General features: G+C 34.3%; 1 protein-coding gene across 1 annotated transcript in view; it reads left to right on the plus strand.

The window, feature by feature from the left end:
* The window catches only part of MDGA2 (MAM domain containing glycosylphosphatidylinositol anchor 2), a 900,504-nt gene that overhangs the window by 478,979 nt on the left and 399,302 nt on the right, over positions 1-22,223 (plus strand). Inside the window, exon 3 of the mRNA XM_057488484.1 lies at positions 16,335-16,509. Coding sequence (XP_057344467.1) covers positions 16,335-16,509 — 175 coding nt within the window. The remainder of the gene's footprint in view (positions 1-16,334; positions 16,510-22,223) is intronic.

Below are 22,223 nucleotides of genomic sequence, written 5' to 3' on the forward strand. Positions count from 1 at the left end.
ATATTTATAATGGTTATATCCTCTTGTTGGACTGAGCCCTTTATCATTATGTAATGTCCTTCTTTGTGTCTTGTTACTTTCTTTGTTTTGAAGTCTATTTTGTCTGATACTAGTACTACAGTTCCAGCTTTTTTCTCCCTGTTGTTTGCATGAAATATCTTTTTCCATCCCTTGACTTTTAGTCTGTGCATGTCTTTGGGTTTGAGGTTAGTCTCTTGTAAGCAGCATGTAGATGGGTCTTGTTTTTTTATCCGTTCAGTGACTCTATGTCTTTTGATTGGTGCATTCAGTCCATTTACATTTCGGGTGATTATCGATCGGTATGTACTTATTGCCATTTCAGGCTTTAGATTCGTGGTTACCAAAGGTTCCAGGTTACTTTCCTTACTATCTAAGAGTCTAACATAACTCACTTAGTATGCTGTTACAAGCACAATCTAAAGGTTCTTTTCTATTTCTCTTCCTTTTTCTTCCTCCTTCATTCTTTATTTATTAGGTATCAGATTCTATACTTTTTCTCTATCCCTTGATTGGCTTTGGGGATAGTCAATTTAATTTTGCATTTGCCTTGCAATCAGCTGCTCCACCCTCCCTACCATAATTTTCCTACCTCTGGTGACAGCTATCCAACCCCAGGAACACTTCCATCTATAGCTGTCCCTCCAAAATAGACTGCAGAGATAGTTTTTGGGAGGTAAATTCTCTCAGCTTTTGCTTATCTGGAAATTGTTTAATACCTCCTTCAAATTTAAATGATAATCTCACCGGATAAAGTAATCTTGGTTCCAGGCCCTTCTGCTTCATGACATTAAATACATCATGCCACTCCCTTCTGGCCTGTTAGGTTTTTTCTGAGAGATCTCTTGTTCGTTTGATGGGCTTTACTTTGTATGTGATCTTATTTCTGCCTCTGGCTGCTTTTAACAGCCTGTCCTTATCCTTGATCTTTCCCTTTTTAATTACTATGTGTCTTGCTGTTGTCTCCCTTGGGTCCCTTGTGTAGGTGGATCTGTGGATCTCCATGGCCTGACAGACTATCTCTTTCCCCAGATTGGGGAAGTTTTCAGCAACTACCTCCTCAAAGACACTTTCTATCCCTTTCTCTCTCTTCTTCTTCTGGTATCCCTATAATGTGAATATTGTTCCGCTTGGATTGGTCACACAGTTCTCTCAATATTCTTTCACTTTTAGAGATCCTTTTTTCTCTCTGTGCCTCAGCTTCTTTGTATTCCTCTTCTCTAGTTTCTATTTCATTTATTGTCTCCTCCACCGTATCCAACCTGCTTTTAATACCCTTCATTGTGTTCTTTAATGTTTGGATCTCTGACCTGAATTCATTCCTGAGTTCTTGGATGTCTTTCTGTACCTCCATTAGGATGTTTATTATTTTTATTTTGAACTCCCTTTCAGGAAGAGTCATGAGGTCCATATCATTTAAATCTTTCTCAGGAGTTGTATTAACAGTTTTACTCTGGACAATGTTCTTTTGGCGTTTCATGTTTGTATATGGCGCCCTCTAGTGTCCAGAAGCTCTATACTGGAGCTGCTGAGCCCCTTAAACAACGTCGGGGGTCGCAGGGAGCAGTACTGGTGCCAGGGGGGAGGAAAGAGCTGTTCCCCGCCTCCTGGCTCCTGTGCCTGTCTCCACTGTCTGAGCCAGTGGGCCGGGCACACAGATATAAGTTTTTGTCCCAGAGCAGCCAGATATGGATCCCTGCTCTCCACAAGTAGCCAGAATCCCAGTCTACTCAGGTACTCTGCCTTTATTAACTTTCCATGTGAGTCTCATGAAAGCACCATGAAATGTAGCTTTGTGCTCCCAGAGCAGATCTCCGGAGCTAGGTATACAGCAGTCCCAAGCCTTCCACTCCCTCCCTGCTCCATTTGTCTTCCTCCCACCAGCAAGCTGTGGTAGCAGGGGGCTCGGGTCCCATGGAGTCACAGCTCTGGTACGTTCCCCGTTCACTGAGGTCTGCTCTTTTCTCCAGGTGTGTGCAGTCTGATGCCATCCTCTTTCCTGTTGCTCTCTCAGGATTAGTTGTGCCTGTTAAATTTTCTAATTGTATCCAGTTTTAGGAGGATAGCTCTGTCTCTCCTCTCACGCCACCATCTTTAATCCATCCCTGTCTGCTGATTCTTTATTTCTCTCCCTTCTTAATCCTCCTCCTCCATTTTCTATATGTTGGGTGTGTTATTCTATGCTCTTTTGTGTTTCCTTTGACTGCTTTTGTGGGTAATTGATTTTATTTTTTGCCTTTAGTTAGTATTTGGTTGGTCTGCTTTCTTTGCTGTGATTTTATTTTCTCTGGTTACATCTATTTAGCCTTAGGTGTGCTTCCATCTAGAGCAGTTCCTCTAAAATACCCTGTAGAGGTGGTTTTTGGGAGGCAAATTCCCTCAACTTTTGCTTGTCTGGGTGTTGTTTAATCCCTCCTTCATATTTAAATGATAATTGTCCTGGATATATTATTCTTGGTTCAAGGCCCTTCTGTTTCATTGCATTAAATATATCATGCCATTCTCTTCTGGCCTGTAGGGTTTCTGTTGAGAAGTCTGATGATAGCCTGATGGGTTTTCCTTTGTAGGTGAGCTTTTTCCTCTCTCTAGCTGCCTTTGAAACTCTGTCCTTGTCCTTGATCTTTGCCATTTTAATTATTGGGTGTCTTGGTGTTGTCCTCCTTGGGTCCCTTTTGTTGGGAGTTCTGTGTACTTCTGTGGTCTGAGCGACTATTTCCTCCCCCAGTTTGGGGAAGTTTTCAGCAATTATTTTGTCAAATACACTTTCTACCCCTTTTTCTCTCTCTTCTTCTTCTGGTACCCCTTTAATGCAGATATTTTTCCATTTGGTGTGGTCACACCATTCTCTTAATATTGATTAATTCCTGGAGATCCTTTTATCTCTCCCTGTGTCAGCTTCTATGCATTCCTGTTCTCTGGTTTCTATTCCATCAATGGCCTCTTGCATCTCATCCATTCTGCTTTTAAATCCTTCCAAAAATTGTTTTATTTCTGTAGTCTCCCTCCCTACTTTTTCCATTAGCTCTTGCATTTTTCTCTGCAGCTCCATCAGCATGATTATGACCTTTATTTTGAATTCTTTTTCAGGAAGATTGGTTAGGTCTATCTCCTCAGGGTTTGACTCTGTGATTTTTGTCTGGATCAAATTCTTCTGCCTTTTCATGTCAATAAAGCTAGTTGTGGGGTGCTGGCACATGTGTCCACTGAGAGAAAGTCCCTTCTTGCTAGTTTGTGGCCTTCCTTTCCATATTAGGGAGATGACCCCTAGCGCCTTATGCTGGGAAGCTGTGCTCAGATGGGGTGTCTGCTTCTTGCCCGACCGCTGTGGAGTTAAACTCCACAGTTGCTGTGGGCCTGGCCGCTCTCAGGCTGCTGCTCTGCTGTGGCGGAGCTGCTTCGGAGGGGTAACTGGCGGGAGGCTTTTTATAGCTGTACTGCCGCCCAGGGGGTTAGGGCTCCCGGAGTTCCCTGGGATTCCCAGCTGCTAGGCTGAATGTTCCAGGATGCTTCCATCCAGCTGTGGGATCCCTGTCCCTTTAAGACTTTCAAAAAGCACTAGCTTTTCTTTTTTCCCAGAGTGAGGGCTGCACGGACCCACTTGCAGGTCTTACTGCTCCGTTTCCATAGTATCCAGTACCCCATGCACTGCGTGTCTGCGTTCCCAGTGAGAATGGCTATGGCTGGGTGTTTAGCAGTCCTGGGCTCCCTCTCCCTCCCTGCTCCAACTCCTCTCCTCCCACCGGGAGCTGGGTTGAGGGGTGCTTGGGTCCCACCAGGCTGCGGCTTTTTTCTTACCACCTTCATGAGGTGCTGGGTTCTCGCAGGTGTAGATGTAGCCTGGTTGTTGTCCTGTATCTTCTGATCTCTATTTTAGGGATAGTTGTATTTGTTGTATTTTCAAAAATGTATGTGGTTTTGGGAGGAGATTTCATCTGCTCTACTCATGCCGCCATCTTGGCTCCTCCTCCCTATGCCCATTTTTGAATCAGATTATTATTATTGTTTTTTGGTGCTGAGTTGTAATAGTTCTTTATTTATTTTGGTTATTAACCCTTTATTTTATATATTACTTGCAAATACTTTCCCCACTCAGTTAGTTGCCTTTTCATTTTATTGATGGTTTCCTTCTCTGTGCAAAAGCTATTTTAATTCAATATACTCCCATATTTTTAATTTTTAATTTTTTTTGCCATTGCCTGAGGAGACAAATCCAAAAATATATTGCTAAGACTCATATCAGAGAATTTATTGCCTGTGTTTCCTTCTAGGAGTTTTATGGTTTCATGTCCTACATTTATGTCTTGAATCCATTTTTGGATTAAAAAAATAATTGACAAATGTCAATGTGATTGTTTTATTAATTTCTCTTTATGCTTAATTTCTCTTTTCAGTTCATTATTAGTGTATAGAAATGCAACAGATTTCTTTGTTCATTATTTTGTATGAGGCTCTCCAGTTTTCTAACACCTTTTTCTAACATCTTCTCCCCGTTGTGTATTATTACTTACTTTGTCATAGGTTAATTGACCATACAAGTGTAGATTTATTTCTGGGCTCTACCCTCTATTCCACTGTCTTGGTGTTAATTTTTGTGCCAGTATCATACTGGTGATAACTTTAGTTTTGTAATATAGTTTGATACCAGGGAGTGTTTTAGTCCCTAGCTTTGTTCTTCTTTCTCAAGATTATTTTGACTATTTTGGGTATTTTGTGATCCATACAAATTTTAGGATTATTTGTTCTGATTCTGTGAAGAATATTATTGGTGTTTTGATAGGGATTGCAGTGAATCTATATATTTTTTGGATATTATGGATGTTTGTACAATATTAATTCTTCCAATCTATAGTTATGCTATGTCTTTCCTTTTATTTATATCATCTTCAGTTTCTTTCACTAATGTCTAGTTTTCAGAGTACAGGTCTTTTACCTCCTTACTTAAATTTATTCCTAGGTATTTTATTCTTTTTTTGATGCAAATGTCAATGTGATTGTTTTATTAATTTCTCTTTATGCTTAGTTTCTCTTTCTAGTTCATTATTAGTGTATAGAAATGCAACATATTTGTTTGTTAATTTTGTATCTTGCAACTTAACTGAATTCATTTATTAGTTCTAATAGTTTTTTAATGGAGTCTTTGAAGTTTTATATTTACATTTATCATGTAATCTGCAAATAGTGACAGAATCATTTCTTCCTTACCAATTTTGGATGCCTTTTATTTCTTTTTCTTGTCTTCATTATTGTGACTTCCAGTGCTATGTTTTGTGAAAGTGGCAAGAGTGGGCATCCTTGTCTTGTTACTAATATTAGAGGAAAAGCTTTTGATGTGTCACCATTGAGTATAATGTTACCTTTGGGTTTGTCATATATGATCTTTATTTTGTTGAGTTGTGTTCCCCATTTATCCACTTGTTGAGAGTTTTTATCATGAATGGACATTGAATTTTTCTGCGTCTATTTTTTTCTGCATTTATTAAGGTGATCATTTGATTCTTCCCATTCATTTTGTTAATGTGGTATATCCTGTTGATTGATTTGAGAATATTGAACCATCCTTGCCTTCCTGGAATAAATTACACTCGATTGTAATGAATGATCCTTTTAATGCATTGTTGAATTTGGTTTGCTAATATTGTGTTGAGGGTTTTTACTTCTATGTTTATCAGAGATTTTGGCCTTTAATTTTCTTGTTTTGTAATGTCTTTATCTGGTTTTGGTATTAGGGTAATGCCAGCCTTATAGAATGAGTTTATGAATATTAGTTCTCTTCAATTTTTTGGGCTAGTTTAAGAAGGATAGGTAGTAACTATTTTTTAAATGTTTGGCAAAGTTAACCTGTGAAACCATCTTGTCCTGGACTTTGTGGAGATTTTTGATTACTGATTCAATTTCATTATTAATAATCAGTCTATTCAGATTATCTGTTTCTTCTTGATTTGGTCTTAGAAAATTGTGTATTTCTAGGAATTTATCCATTTTTTCTAGGTTTTCCAATTTGTTAGTGTAGAATTTTCATAGTAGTATCTTAAAATTCCATATATTTCTATGGTGTTGGCTGTAACTTCTCTTTCATTTTTTATCTTCTTTATTTGAATTCTCTTTTTTCTTGATGAGAGTGGCTAAAGGTTTATTGATTTTGTTTATTATTTCAAAGAACCAGTTGTTTCATCATTCTTTTCTCTTGTTATTTTTTAAATCTGTATTTCATTTATTTCTATTTATATATTTATTATTTCTTTCCTTCTATTATCTTTGGACTTTGTCCTTTTTTATCTAGTTCCTCTAGGTATAAATTTAAATTTTATGTTTGAGATTTTTCTTGTTTCTTGGGGTAGGTCTATAGCACTATAAAATTACCTCTCAGAACTGTCTTTGTGGAATCCCAAAGAGTTTGGAACATTGTGTTTCCATTTTCATTTATCTCAGGGTATTTTTTGATTTCCTATTTTATTTCTTCATTAACCCACTGACTGTTTAGTAGCATGTCATGTCATTTAGTCTCCATATATTTATGTGTTTTCCAGATTTTTTATTTTAACTGATTTCTAGTTTCATATCACTGTGGTCAGAAAAAATGCTTTGTATAATTTCAGTTTTCTTAAATTTATTGAGCCTTGTTTTTTGGCCTAACATTTTATCTATTCCAGAAAAAGATCCATGTGCACTTAGTAAAAATGTGCATTCTGCTGTGTTTTAAATGGAATGTTCTATATGTATCTGTTAAGACTATCTGCTTTAATGTATCATTCAAGGCCACTGTTCTTATTGATTGTCTGGATGATGGATCCATTGACATTAGTGGGGTGATTAAAGTCCCCTACAATCATTGTATTACTGGGAATGTCTCTCTTCCTGTCTGTTAGTTTTTGCTTTTTACATTTAGGTGCTACTATGCTTGATATTTATAATTATTATTATCTTGTTGGATTGATCCCTTTATCATTATGTAATGCCCTTCTTTGTCTCTTGTTACATTGACTGTTTTTAACACTATTTGTCAGATGTATTACCACCTCACTATAAGGACATTTCTGCTTGAAACACACTGGCAAGTATATAAGTGAATGTATAGTTGGAAAATGTTGTTTGTTTTGCTCTGGGCAGCCATGTGTCTGATGAATAATTTGGGGTTCAATTAGTCTGGATGGGGAGAATCATCATTAGAGAATGTTCAGTCTCTGGCAAATTATAACAGTTTGTTCCTCTTGCCTGGAAGCCTATACAGGTTTCATTGTACACTCAAGTCACAACTTTTTTCAGAATATGTTTGGAGGTTTGTTTTCTCATCACTTAGGCATAAAACTTGTAAAGCCCTCTAAATAAGTAGACTTATACCTTTCTTCAACTTAGGAATATTTCCTTTCAGTGTTTAATTTTAAAAAGTAGAGAATAAAGGGGAAAAACTTTCCATTAGTGATTATTTTAATTTCTCTCTAATCCTCTAGTTTCTCTATTTTCTATGGTTGACTACAGAATTGCATTTCCTTTTTTAAACTTAAACACAATATTTGCTCATGATAATATAAAGTATAAGTAATGATTTTAAATAAAAAAACAAACATTTCATTGTCTCCTTTCTTCCAGTCCCACTCATAGTTAATCAATGCTAAATTTCATGTGTTTCCTTGTGTAATTTTAATAAATATACTAGTGTATATGCATAGACATGTATCATACATATGCCCTTTTTATACAGATGAGAACATTCTCTTCTGTTCCTTTAATTTGATAGCACATTTTGCACTTTAACTCCTTTAACAACTGCATTTAAATCAAATATAGAGTCAGTCAGGTTATAACCATTTTAATTTGGTATTTATATTGGTTTAAATGGTATATTATTATGTATACATTTCTCTGCATTATCATGCAAATATTGGAAAGGTAAATTTTAACTAGTTAATCACTAAGTCAAAATGTTAATGTGTTACCATTTTTTGACAAAATTTGCGATGTTCTCTTCTATAAAGAAAGAAAGGTTCTACCAATATACCCTTCCAGTTCCAACTATGAAACCTAAATGACCCAAGATACCAGTATTTGTGAGTATTGCTTTAGGAATTTATTTCTGTGTGACGAGTGTGTTAGAGAGTAACTTTTTTTCACTATGGATATATAATTGGTTGTCCCAACACCATTTGTTGCACAATAAATAGCTATATATCTAGATAAATAGCTAACTTAATATGTCTATTCCTGTATTCTTAACAACCATTGTTCCTTCAAGTGTGATCTCTAAATTTCTATGGGGACTCTGTGATCGTTACAAGGAATGTATGAAGAAAATGTTATTTTTTCACTGTGTTGCATTTGTAGTATTGCTGCAGAACAGTGTTGGATAAAACAGGTAGCACCTTAGCACAAAACAAAGCTGTGTCATTAGTTTGTACTAAGTCTGTATTCTTGCTACTTACTTCACTAATGTGCACTCACAGTAAAAAAAAAAAAAAAAAAGAACCAGTAAATCAGTAAAAAAATATTCAAATTTTAACATCTTGAAGCTTTAATACTATATTTTTAATATTCCATGTGACAAAATGAAAAGCTCCTATAAAGCATTCCTGTGGCTTACTAAAGTTCAGGGGTATGTCAAGGTAAAGGATTTGTGTGACTGAGTTTTGTGCTCAGGTAACCACCTTTTTCCTGGAACACTGTTTTTACTTAAAAGGATGACTGTATATAAACAATGGTTATTCAGATTAGGATATTTGGCAAATATTTTCTTAAACATGAATGAAGAAGTGAAACTTCCATTACACAGAAAACACCATAGCTATATTTGTTACTTATGATAAAAATCATATTTTAAAAGAAAAATTTGAATTTTGGAAAAATCTGCCAACATGTGTATGACAGCTTCCCAACACTTTTAAGACTCTTCTAAAGAGACTGCTGATGAGATTAATAAATGTGACTTTTTTGTATTATAAAACAAAATATGAGAACATTTGGAAGATCTGCATATAACTCAGTGAATTCATATTTTCCAAATAACTAATGCATGATACTATAAAATGACATGTGAGTAAAAGAACTATTCAAAGCACAAGATAGACCAATGGATTGTAATGTATCAGAGTATAAAAAGCTCATTGCTATGGCTTTAGATTCTACTTTTCAAACAAATGTTAGGAAACTACCACTTGGGGAGTTTTAGTGTGGTATAAAAGAAGAGTATCCACAATTATCTGAAAAAAAACTATTGAAATACTCCTTCCTTTCCAACTAAATAGCAGGGTGAGGCCAAATTCTCCTCTTGTATTTGAAACAAAGCAACATGCTGCAGTAGATTGCATGTAGAAATTCACATGATTACCCAGCTAGCTCTTTGATGCTAAGCCAGATTACTAAAAGAGATTTGCAGAATCATAAAACAATTCTATTCTTTTTTTCAATAGTTTTTTGTTTTGGAATATATAGTTTTCTGACTAAAAATATTCCCTATGTTAACATGTTATCAGTTTATTAATATAATTTTTAAATGATTAATAATAAATAGTTTAACATCATCTCAGTTTTATTTCTAATACAGTGATTGTGAATGGAAAGAGTCCAAATAAGCAAAAGCTGTTTGGTGCCTTTACAATTTTTAAAAATGTAAAGTTGTTTTAAAATGAAAAAGTTCAGTAACTGCTAGTCTGCATCAGAGTTTCTTCACTGCCTCTCGCTTTTTTCCCTTTTTTGTCTTTCTCTCTCTCTTTTACACACACATACACACACACACACACACACACACACACACACACACACACACCCTTGCTCTCTCTCCCCCATTCCCAAACAATTTCTAGTACTGTACCAGCATTATATAATTTAATCATTGTATCTTCATAATGTGTTTTTGATGTCTGAAAGGGTAAGCCATAAGTCTTTTTATTCTGTACTTACTTTTTGTATTCTGCAATATTTGTTTTCCGAATCAATTTTAGTATTGTAGTGTGATAGTCACAGAAAACTTGGTATCTTAGTGAAATTGTTTTTGGTTTATTTTTAGCTTACATCATATATTAGAAATATCAATTATCTTAGAATTAGTAGCTCACCATACAAGAACAAATATATGTGATTTGTTACTTATTTAAGCTTTATTTCTTTGCATGTAGGTTTTGAAATTTAAGTTAACATAGAACTCTTGATTTCCCCATGGAAATATTACTTAACAAACAAGTACCCTTGTTACACTTTGTTGTTTTTGAGAAAATTAGTAGTCAGCTTACAAACTGCTTGAGGTCATGAATTATGCCATTTTGTGTGTATATTCCATTCACATAGAGGATGTTAAATAAATATTTGGTACTTACTTTTGTGAATTACTCAATTTTATATTAATCTCTAAGTAACATTTTCATTTCATTCAAAAGCAAGGAAAACATGATTATATTCATACCAATATTTTAATGATGTGGACAGCTTTTTAGAGATACTATTAATGTCATTAGATTATAAATTTTAATTAGCATTATATAAAAATAGCATAGATAGTGGCAGTATTATAGGATTTCAATTTTGAAGTCTCAATCTTTAGATGCATCTTCCCATGTTTTTTCATATATGTTTGACCAGAGAATTTCTATCAGGTGTTTCTCAACTTAAAAATGAAAACAAACAAAAATATATTATCCAGCAGGGATAAGAAGAGAAATAAAACCAAATCCTTTTTACTTCTATTTTGTATCACTTTACAATACCATCATGTGGCTTTTGTTCAGATTTTATAAACTAAAACACACAAAATTTGAGTTGAATGCAAGTCTTTATTGCTAACAAAAACTAAGTCCATTGTACACAGCTGTGTTTAAAAGAATAATATTGTTTATAATGAAATGTTTTAGATATTCAATGTGTTTTGGCAGTTTAATAGAAATGTTCTCTTTGGAAAAGTTTACACATTTTTTGAAAACAATTATTGATATAAAGTGAATCCTAATTATCAAAACAGCAAGTTATTTGTGGACTTAAAGCCATTAAAAATGACAAAACCACTTTTAAAAACCAGGTGTATAAAATTACATGTATAGGAATTACGCTCCCCAACTTCAAGCTCTACTATAAAGCCACAGTTATCAAGACAATTTGGTACTGGCACAAGAACAGACCCACAGACCAATGGAACAGACTAGAGAGCCCTGATATAAACCCAACCATATATGGTCAATTAATATATGATAAAGGAGCCATGAAAATACAGTGGGGAAATGACAGCCTCTTCAACAGCTGGTGTTGGCAAAACTGGATGGCTACATCCAAGAGAATGAAACTGGATTATTGTTTAGCCCCATACACAAAAGTCAACTCGAAATGGATTAAAGACTTGAATGTAAATCATGAAATCATAGAACATCATGAAACCTAAAACTCTTAGAAAATAACATAGGCAAACATATCCTGAATATAAGCATGAGCAACTTCTTCCTGAACCCATCTCCTGGGAGAAAGGGAAACAAAAGCAAAAATGAACTCATGGGACTACATCAAACTAAAAACTTTTTGTATGGCAAAGGACATCATCAACAAAACAAGAAGGCATCCTACAGTATGGGAGAATATACTTGTAAATGACATATCTGACAATGGGTTAACATCCAAAATATATAAAGAACTCACATGCCTCAACACCCAAAAAGCAAATAACCTGATTAACAAATGGGCAGAGGATATGAAGAGACAGTTCTCTAAAGAAGAAATTCAGATGGCCAATAGACACATGAGAAGATGCTCCACATCACTAATCATCAGGGAAATGCAAATTAAAACCACAATGAGATATCACCTCACACTAGTAAGGGTGGCCAGCATCGAAAAGACTAAGAACAACAAATGCTGGTGAGGATGCAGAGAAAGGGGAACTCTCCTACACTGCTGATGGGAATGTAAGCTAGTTCAACCATTGTGCTAGTTCAACCATTGTGGAAAACAATATGGAGGTTCCTCAGAAACTAAAAATAGAAATACCATTTGACCCTGGAATCCCACTTCCTGGAATTTGCCCAAAGAATACAACTTCTCAGGTTCAAAAAAACATATGCACCCACACGTTTATCTAAACACTTTTTACAATAGCCAAGATATGGAAGCAACCTGAGTGTCCTTCAGTAGATGAATGGATAAAGAAGATGTGGTACATATACACAATGGAATACTATTCAACCATAAGAAAGAAACAAATCCTACCATTTGCAACAACATGGATGGAGCTGGAGGACATTATGCTCAGCGAAATAAGCCAGGTGGAGAAAGACAAATGCCAAACAATTTCCCTCATTTATGGAGTATAACAATGAAGCAAAACTGAAGGAACAAAATGGCAGCAGACTCAGAGACTCCAGGAATGAACTAATGATTACCAAAGGGGAGGAGTGTGGGAGGGCGGGTGGGGAGGGACGGAGAAGGGGATTGAGGGGTATTGTGTTTAGTACACATGGTGTGCGGGATCACAGGGAGAAGAGTGTATCACAGAGAAGGCACATAGTGGATCTGTTGCATCTTACTACACTGATGGACAATGACAGCATTGGGGTATGGGTGGGGACTTGATAATATGTGTAAATGTAGTAACCACATTGTTTTTTCATGTGAAACCTTTATAAGAGTGTATATCAATTATACCTTAATAAAAAATTTAAAAAATTTTTTTAAAATACAAACAAAAAATTACATGTATAGTAAAACATTACAGTTATATGCTTAAATTATCCAAATTAAATAGGAAATTTAAAATAAAATAATAAAGCATGTCTGAAAAGAAATTGAGAGCCTATCTGTACTAAACAAATAAAACTACCTTACAGAGTTTTGAAAACATGAAAAATTTAGATATTCAACAAAAAGAGAAACCAGTATACATTTCCAATATAGTACATTTATTTACCTCCTTTTTTTTTTTTTTTTCTGAGAGGGCATCTCTCATTTTTATTGATCAAATGGTTGTTAACAACAATAAAATTCCATATAGGGAACTCAATGCACAATCATTAATCAACCCCAAGCCTGATTCTCAACAGTCTCCAATCTTCTTATTTACCTCCTTTTATGCTGTATTTATATTGCCCTTCATACTAAATTGTTGATGGATCTATAAAATTGAATTAGTTACATGCATTGTACAATGACTTTGTATTTAAAGTTTTATAATTCAACTGTGTATAAACTTAATTTTTATTACAATTTTTTATTAAGGGTTTATTGATATACATTCTGATGAAGGTTTCACTTGAAAAACAATGTGGTTACTACAGTCACCCATATTATCGAGTCCCTGCTCATACCCAATTACAATCACTGTCCATCAGTTGTAGTAAGATGCCACAGAGTCACTACTTGTCTTCTCTCTGCTATACTGTCTTCCACATAATCCCCCCCAACCATGTGTACTAATCATAATACCTCTCAATCCACTTCTCCCCCACTCCCTATCACCCCTCCTCCACCCCTCCCCTTTGGTAACTGCTAGTCCCATCTTGGAGTTTGTGAGTCTGCTGCTGTTTTCTTCCTTCAGTTTTGCTTTGTTGTTATACTCCACAAGTGAGGGAAATCATTTGGTACTTGTCTTTCTCCATGTGGCTTATTTCACTGAGCCTAATACCCTCTAGCTCCATCCATGTTGTTGCAAATGGTAGCATTTGTTTTCTTCTCATGGCTGAATAGTATTCCATTGTGTATATGTACCACCTCTTCTTCATCTATTCATCTACTGATGGACACTTAGGTTGCTTCCATATCTTTGCTATTGTAAATAGTGCTGCAGTAAACATAGAGGTGCATATGTCTTTTTGAATCTGGGATCTTGTTTTCTTCAGGTAGATTCCTAGGAGTGGAATTCCTGGGTCAAATGGTGTTTGTATTTTTAGCTTTTCTGAAGAAACTCCGTATTGCTTTCCACAGTGGTTGAACTAATTTACATTCTCACCAGAGGTGAGGAGAGTTCCGCTTTCTCCACATTCTCTCCAGCATTTGTTGTTCCTTGTGTTTTGAATGTTGGTCCTCCTAACTGGTGTGAGATGATATCTCATTGTGGTTTTCATTTGCATTTTCCTGATAATTAGCAGTGTGGAGCATCTTTTCAAGTATCTGTTGGCCATCTGAATTTTTTCTTTGGAAAAATATATGTTCAGATCCTCTGCCCATTTTTTAATCAGGTTATTTGCTTTTTGGGTGTTGAGGCATGTGAGTTCTTTATATATTTTGGATGTTAACCCCTTGTCAGATATGTCATTCACGAATATATTCTCCCATACTGTAGAATGCCTTTTTTTTTCTGCTGCTGATGTCCTTTGCTGTACAGAAGTTTTTAGTTTGATGTAGCCCATTTTATAATTTTTGCTTTTGTTTCCCTTGCCCAAGGAGATGCGTTCAGGAAAAAGTTGCTCATGTTTATATTCAGGAGATTTCTGCCTACGTTGTCTTCTAAGAGTTTTATGGTTTCGTGACTTACATTCAGGTCTTTGATTCATTTTGTGTTTACTTTTGCCTATGGGGTTAGACAATAACCCAGTTTCATTCTCTTGCATGTAGCTGTTCAGCTTTGCCAACACCAGTTGTTGAAGAGGCTGTCATTTCTCCATTGTATGTCCATGTCTCCTTTATCATATATTAATTGACCACATATGCTTGGGTTTATAGCTGGACTCTCTAGTCTGTTCCATTGGTCTGTGGGTCTGTTTTTGTGCCAGTACCAAATTGTCTTGATTACTGTGGCTTTGTAGTAGAGCTTTAAGTTGGGGAGCATAATGCCCTCCACTTTATTCTTCCTTCTCAGGATTGCTTTGTCTATTCGGGGTCTTTTGTGGTTTCATATGGATTTTAGAATGATTTTTTCTAGTTGAAGAATGCTTTTGGTATTTTGTTAGGGATTGCATTGAATCTGTAGATTGCTTTAGGCAGGATGGCCATCTTGACAATATTAATTCTTCCTGTCCATGAGCATGGGACATGTTTCTATTTATTGGTATCTTCTTTAATTTCTCTTAAGAGTGTCTTGTAGTTTTCAGGGTAAAGGTCCTTCACTTCCCTGGTTAGGTTTATTCCTAGGTATTTTATTCTTTTTGATGCAATTGTGAATGGAATTGTTTTCCTGATTTCTCTTTCTGCTAATATCACCTTAATTTAAAAAAAATAATTTGTCAGGAATGATTTTATAGCAGCTCTGAAAGCAAACATTTATTTATTATTGCTTTTTTTTGAGATATACTTTATATGCAATATTATCTTGGCCTCAGGTGTACAGCAGTTATGAAATGCTCACCATAATAAGTGTAGTTACCACTGTTGTCATATAAAGATATTACAATGTTGTTGACTATATTCCCTATACTGTGCTTTTTATTCCTGTTACTTATTTATTTTATAATTGGATGTTGTTCTTTATCCCCTTAACCTATATATCTCCCTGTCTTCCTCCCCTATAGCAAACACCAGGGTATTCTCCATGTATATGAGTCTTTTTCTGTTTTGTTTGTTCATTTGTTTTATTTTTTAGATTACACATATAAATGAAATCATACAGTTTTTTTCTTTCACTGTCTGACTTATTTTGCTTAGTAATAACCTCTAGGTCCACCCTGTTGTCACAAATGGCAAGATTTCATTCTTTTTATGGCTGAGTAATATTCCATTGTATGTATATACCACATCTTTATTCATACTTCTATCAATGGATACATATTTCTTCCATAACTTGGCTATTGCACTGCAATAAACCTGGGATTGTATATATCTTTTGGCATTAGTTACTTTGTTTTCTTCAGGTAAATTCCAGAAGTAAAATAGCTGAATAGTATGGTATTTTTATTTTTATTTTTTTGAGGAAAATTCATACTGTTCATAGTTGCTGCACCAATTTACATTCCCAACAACAGTGCACAGTGTTCCTTTTTCTCCACATCCTTACCAACATTTTTATTTTTTACCTTTTTGATACTAGCCATTCTGACTTATAAGAAGTGATAGCTCACTGTAGTTTTGATATGCATTTCCCTAATGGTTAGTGATGTTGAACATCTTTTTATGTGCCTGTTAGCCATATGCATATATTCTTTGGAAATATGTATGTATATTCAGTTCCTATGCCTGTTTTTAAATCAGATTTCTTTTTGGTGTTGAGTTGTAATAGTTCTTTACATATTTTGCATATTAACTCTTTATTGGATATGTCACTTGCAAATATCTTCCCCATTCAGTTGGTTGCCTTTTCATTTTGTTGATGGTTTCCTTTGATATGCAGAAGTTAATGTAAATACTTTAAATGAGTAATGGCTATTTGTTTTTTCTGTGGGAAAGCTAACCTAAAGTAACAATCTTTGTTGATGCTTGCTCAGATCAGGTGGACCAAAACAGCAGGAAGTGCCTCTGACAGATTCCAAGACTCAAGTGTCTTCAATGAGACTTTGAGGATTACAAATATTCAGAGACATCAAGGAGGCCGTTATTACTGTAAAGCAGAGAATGGCTTGGGATCCCCAGCAATAAAGTCAATCAGAGTGGATGTGTACTGTGAGTAAATTTCCTAGAAAACTATGATTAAGTCTATTATTGATTTCTTCTGCTCCTTAACTTGAGATTTATTTTTTTTTATTACATCTATTGAGAAAAGCTATGGTTTGTTCCAAAGAATAGAATTCTGTTTACTTGATAATAAAAAGTATGTAAGACAATAAATAGGTTATTGAATATATTTCCTGAAGAATCTCCATTCAAAATTTTTATAAATTTTATGATAAAATAATTCATATTTATTATAGAACGTTTAAGAACCAGAGTAGTAAGAAGCTATGATAATCCTACCAATAATTGTTAGTATTTGAATGTAAATGCTTCCTATCTTTGTAAGTATATAAATGCTTTTTTTGATATTTGCATAACAAAAGAATTGTGCTTTACATACTATAAATTGTTTTGTTAACTACTGTGTGATTGAGCTATTTTTATTTTTTTTATATGCCTATCAAGTAATTGGAGCTATTTGAATTGGCTAGTGAATGACCAAAATCTCTAGGTAGTCTTCTTTTGATCCAATTCTGTTGAAAGTAATCAGTATGTTGGGCAATGCTACACTGCTTGGAAAGTGTTTTTTATTCTTAGTCTCTTTTTTCTATTTTTTTGCTACTAGCAAATATATTTAAAAGCCTATTTGTCTCCTTACTTTCTTCCCACCAAAAGAAATCAAGGGCCTACATTCAGTTTGTTCTTTTGCACATGTTTACACATCACTCTATCATATTTTCACAAGAATTTACATCTTATTTTTAAATTCTTTAGTGTTAGAATAAAAGGAATTTTTTTCTTTCCTTAAAGTAATTCAGTCATAAGTGACAAGGGAGGAGTTCCTGTTTTCCTACCTATCTTTTATTCTTTCATTCTTTCCCCTTTCCTTTTTTCTTTTTTTTCAACATGGAACAAATGTTGCATAGTTAGGAAGGCAATTGGAATTATTCTTGATCTATTTATTAGACTCTTTGCTGAATCTCATTTAATTATTCAGGTGACTGGGAAGTGGGTGGCAGGGCTGCACTGGTGATTCATCTTCCACATTCAGGTTCTTGTTTTTTTCCAGGAAAAGATGAGAGAAAAGTAGAGAAAAGTCCGTGTCCCATTTTCTCTAGCATTTTCTAGCACCATACGCACCCCTAGCACACTTCAAGTACCTGCTTCCCATGTGCTGCTCTTTCCCTGCCCTCACTGGTGCGCAGGTTCTTCTTAGCCATAGGCCTCCCAACCACAGTATAGCTCCTAACCCTCCTTTTTCTAATCAGGTAATTCCAGTTATGTATACTTTTTTCCAAGTAACATATTTTTATTAGTGTTTTTGTTCACATATAATTTTAAATTATGCTAATTTAATTTAAATGAATTAAGTACTTTTATAATATAACTTTCTAGAGTGCATACCTGTTCTTTTTTTGTTAATATAATATAATTTTGGTCATGTAGTTTTAAAATGCACAACTGTAATAACACAATTATAAAATTTAAGAAGTTCTGAAAATTGAAGGGATGTGTTTTATTTTGTTAGGTTTCATTGGTAACTTTTTTCAGCAAAACCTGATGTGAAATAGTTTGGTGGCAACATCTGACCTGAAATATCTCAAAAAGAAAAATAGAAGACTTTTTGTATTTTTTATTTACCATACTTTTTATGAATAAGCATATGTTTTTCTCATTAAATAATATTTTTGATCATGCACTATCATCACAGATCCTGCTGTGTGTGTTATGTGACCCATGGCATATACACTGTATTATCTTTCTGAAATCTAAGCTGTTCTGAGAAACATTCCCCAAAGGTTTTGAATTAGAGATTGTGACTTGCATTAGGTTTGATAATAATAAGGCATACCACAAAAGATTTGATAATAATAAAAAAGATATTGTATCACTGGGTTAAGAATCAAATAGAAAATGAGAAAGTGGCAAATTATATTTTTAAGGACTTTAAAAAATATTCTTCTGTCCTCTTATTACTAAAATATCTTTCCAGTACTGTTGTGCATTGTATCCATTCCCTCCTACCTGTTCATCTCTTGCTGTCCCGATTCAGCTGTGCCTTGGTGTGTTCATATTGTACACTCTGGCAGAAATGATAGCACTGTCCCCTCCAGTTTTCCCAAGCTCTGTTAGTCTTTTCCAGCTGTGTCACCTCCCAGGCAGCCATGTCTGAAGATGCTAATACTGTTCCCTTCCTCTTTGATTTATCTTGGGATTTTTCGCATACAATCTGAACCTGTAAAACATCTCATTCTATGTTGTTTAAGTACATGTAGTGTGGTGCATACTGTACTGAAGTACTATTTTCAGTACTTTATTTGGTGGTCAGGATTAACACAGCTGTCTAAAATTGTATTATTTGAGAAAATAATATGTATTAAATTGTGGACTCTGTGAATAAATGTAACATGTCTAATATAAAGTTTCCAGAGAATGTCTTACCTTCAGCTCCAGGAAAAATCTTTCTTATGGAGATGTAGACATGCATTTTAAGTAGTTATACCTATTCTTGAAGGTTTGGATAAATCAATTTATTCAGATGGTATAGTTTCAAACATGTTTTGACTGATAAGAATAGTTACAAGAGAGACAACTATGTGTATTTGAGGAATCCATGTATTCCAAATATAACCCTGATTGAAGACTATAGCTTTTAGGTTGAAGTATGTTTTCTCTACATGACTCTTTATAACTTAAAACCTATTCTATCATTGTTAATAAGAATGTGACTAGCATATTAATGAGCTTAGTTTTGGCAACCTTGCTATCAGAAATTGGATTATAGCTTAAAGTTTATCTCTGCTTAGATTTTGATTTGATGTTGGACTGTTTGATTGAATAGATACTCATTTTTATAAATCACAAACAAGTGAGAAACTTTATTTCAGGTACTTTGTACTTCTGCTTTAACTATCTTAGGAAATGCTAAGACCAGTTTTTCTGTTTGGATCTATGGTCTTACAATCATCACCTGCATTGTAGATTTCTATTTCTTTCTAAACTGATTCCACAAGTGGAACTTTCTTCAACATTGAAAGAACTCAGAACACAGGATGGGCATAGAATAAGACAATACAAAAACAAAACAAAACAACAAAAAATCTGTGGATAAGAATTGTATTTGCAGGAACAAACTGAGACTATGTCTTGGATTTAACAAAATCTTCCCATCTTCAGGAAAAAGATACAACTGGTGAGTTACCTGATGTTTCAGAGAGGGATTTTATAATTGTCATGGAAAGCTTAAAAATATCATAATGATAAATGCCTAAAAAATTGAGGAAACTATATATGGGTGTTAACAAACAGATGGCAAAGAAAAAGTTGTATAAATTAAATGTAATTGAAATATATTACAAGGTTCAATTGCCAAAAATTCTTCCATAGTCAACAACAAAAAAGTACTTGACTTAACCCAAATTGTGTTAAAAGTATAAGGATGGGAGAGGGTTAGCATAAGAGAGCTAAAGGCTTCTATTCAACAGGAAGAAATCAGATAATATGAAAATGAAAAAAAAGTCTAGAAATAGCAGTTCAGCATTTAGAATTATGAAGACAAAACCAAGAATAGTTAAGAGATGCATTAGAAAAGGTTGCCTCTGGGTATTAGAAATACTTGAGGTTGTGCTTTGTATAATTATTTGGCTTTCTAAACTATGTGCATATATAATTTGATGGCTTTAAGTTCATGAAATATGGATTTGAAGCTTGCCTTAAGGTCCTTGTTATTAAGATCCTAGAAGTCAAAACTAATTTCACTCCAAATTTTATCAGAAGGTAGTTGTCGATTCTAAAATTAAGATGAGATTTATTTTCACACTTTTCTTTATTCTTTGTATGAATTGTTACCCCTTGGTATTTGACACCAAAGTTGACTGAAAAGACATCTTAAGTAAAAGAAAGGCTATAGCCATATTCCAAATATCATTTACCCCAAACTTAATAGAAAAAAACTCTTTCAGGTTACTCACACTACCATTTATCTCATCCTAAACATGTCATTTAAAAAATAAGTTTGACTCTTCTTCATTGATTCAACAAATATTTGAGTGGCTATTCAAAATACAGTTTCATTAAATTTTGTGAGTTTAACAAGGATTGTATTACATCATTTCTACCTTCATTGAGTTTAAACTAAAGAGACAACATGAAATATATAATTCATTTAAATAGAATACAAATGTTAAGCAATAAGATAACATAAATGATATTACACAACATGAATGATGTGTCAAATTGCTAGAAAATATAAAAATCTAGTGCCAGGAATGAGAGGTTACTGTGGCCTTTTGTCATTAAAGAAAATAGGGTTTACATTGTAGTTTGAAAAATGAGATTTCAGAGATAATTCTCCATGGCATTGCTACATTTCTTTTGGAAGCTTTTGTCCTGAACTCTCTTTTTCAAGGAAGTTTGTATAGTGAAAACCTTGGATATTAGGGGAAGGGTCTACCTCCACAGTAGAAGGCAGACTTATTTCTTGATCAGGATAATAAGGTAATGTTTCCTTCAGGGGCAAAGTCTCAACAGGTTTATTAGAAAGACCTTGCAAGATTGAGAATTGTCGAAGCTGTGTCACAACTGTGTGTACAGCATTCACCTGGTATCACCCACAACACCCTAATGGCAATTGAGAAAGAGGGGAACCTATGAAAGCATGAAGCTCCTACTCCCATCTGAGACATGAGTAATGAAGTCCTTTGTCTCTGACCCAGGAGACTCATGTCTTATGTCAGCATTCATGAAACTATGACAAGCTCACATGTTAGCCAGCAAATAGGGAAAATATCAGATTCTTTAGAGTTCTTGACACAGTAGGTTTAAATAAGTAGAAGAGAGGCCAAAGATACTCCACAATAAACACAGAAAAAAGATTAAGTGAACCCCATACTTGGGGGAATAGTGACTAAGACAGTGGATTTAAAGGACAAATGAGAACTTAATTGAAAGATTGGCTGTCAGATTGTGTTTAAATTAAACTGCCAGTATTTTCAGACCATAAGAATGATTATCTGCTACTTATGCAAGATACAAAATAAATGAATTATAATTTTAGTTCTTTAGAATTATTGATGACAGTCACCATTCTCCAAATACTAATACTGCTTCATTTGCCTTCTCTGAGAAACAATGGCCATTCACTGGGAGCCCCAAGGTCCACCTTTAGGGGAAGAGAGTATATATTCTAAGTAAAACACACACAAAGAAAAAAGAAAACAAAAAACAGAAAACAGAAACAATAGTAGTTTCATAGAATTTTGAGATGCTTGAGGTCATTTAAGCAATTTTCTGAGAATTTATTCCCCTAATTCTTTCACTTATTCTCAGCCATGGCAGTATTGCTCACAGGGTAATAGAGGTCGCACAACTTTAAAGGTTAAGGTTTGATTAAAAGTTACTTTTAATTCAAAAAGAAATTAGATTCAGAGGCATTAGCTTAATAAGTTTTCATGTGTGCAGATACTGTTCGCACATGAGACAAATCTTTTCCATTATCTGTTAAACATTTTGTAAGCCTTCTTATTTCTGAAACATATTCCCCACTTTAATTTCACTTAGGTAGATTGCTGCTTTTCATTAGAAGAAGCAGTGATTTTTTTTTTGTCCTTGTCTGTTAGATTTACTTATTACAATTTCACCTGAGAAATTAATGGGAGATTAATATGACATGTTATCAGTTTATTCCACAAATATGATTTGTCTGTTTTAGAAAGAAGAATTAT

The sequence above is a fragment of the Manis pentadactyla genome, chromosome 11 (genome assembly GCF_030020395.1).
Source record: "Manis pentadactyla isolate mManPen7 chromosome 11, mManPen7.hap1, whole genome shotgun sequence".
NCBI classification, from domain to species: Eukaryota; Metazoa; Chordata; class Mammalia; order Pholidota; family Manidae; genus Manis; species Manis pentadactyla.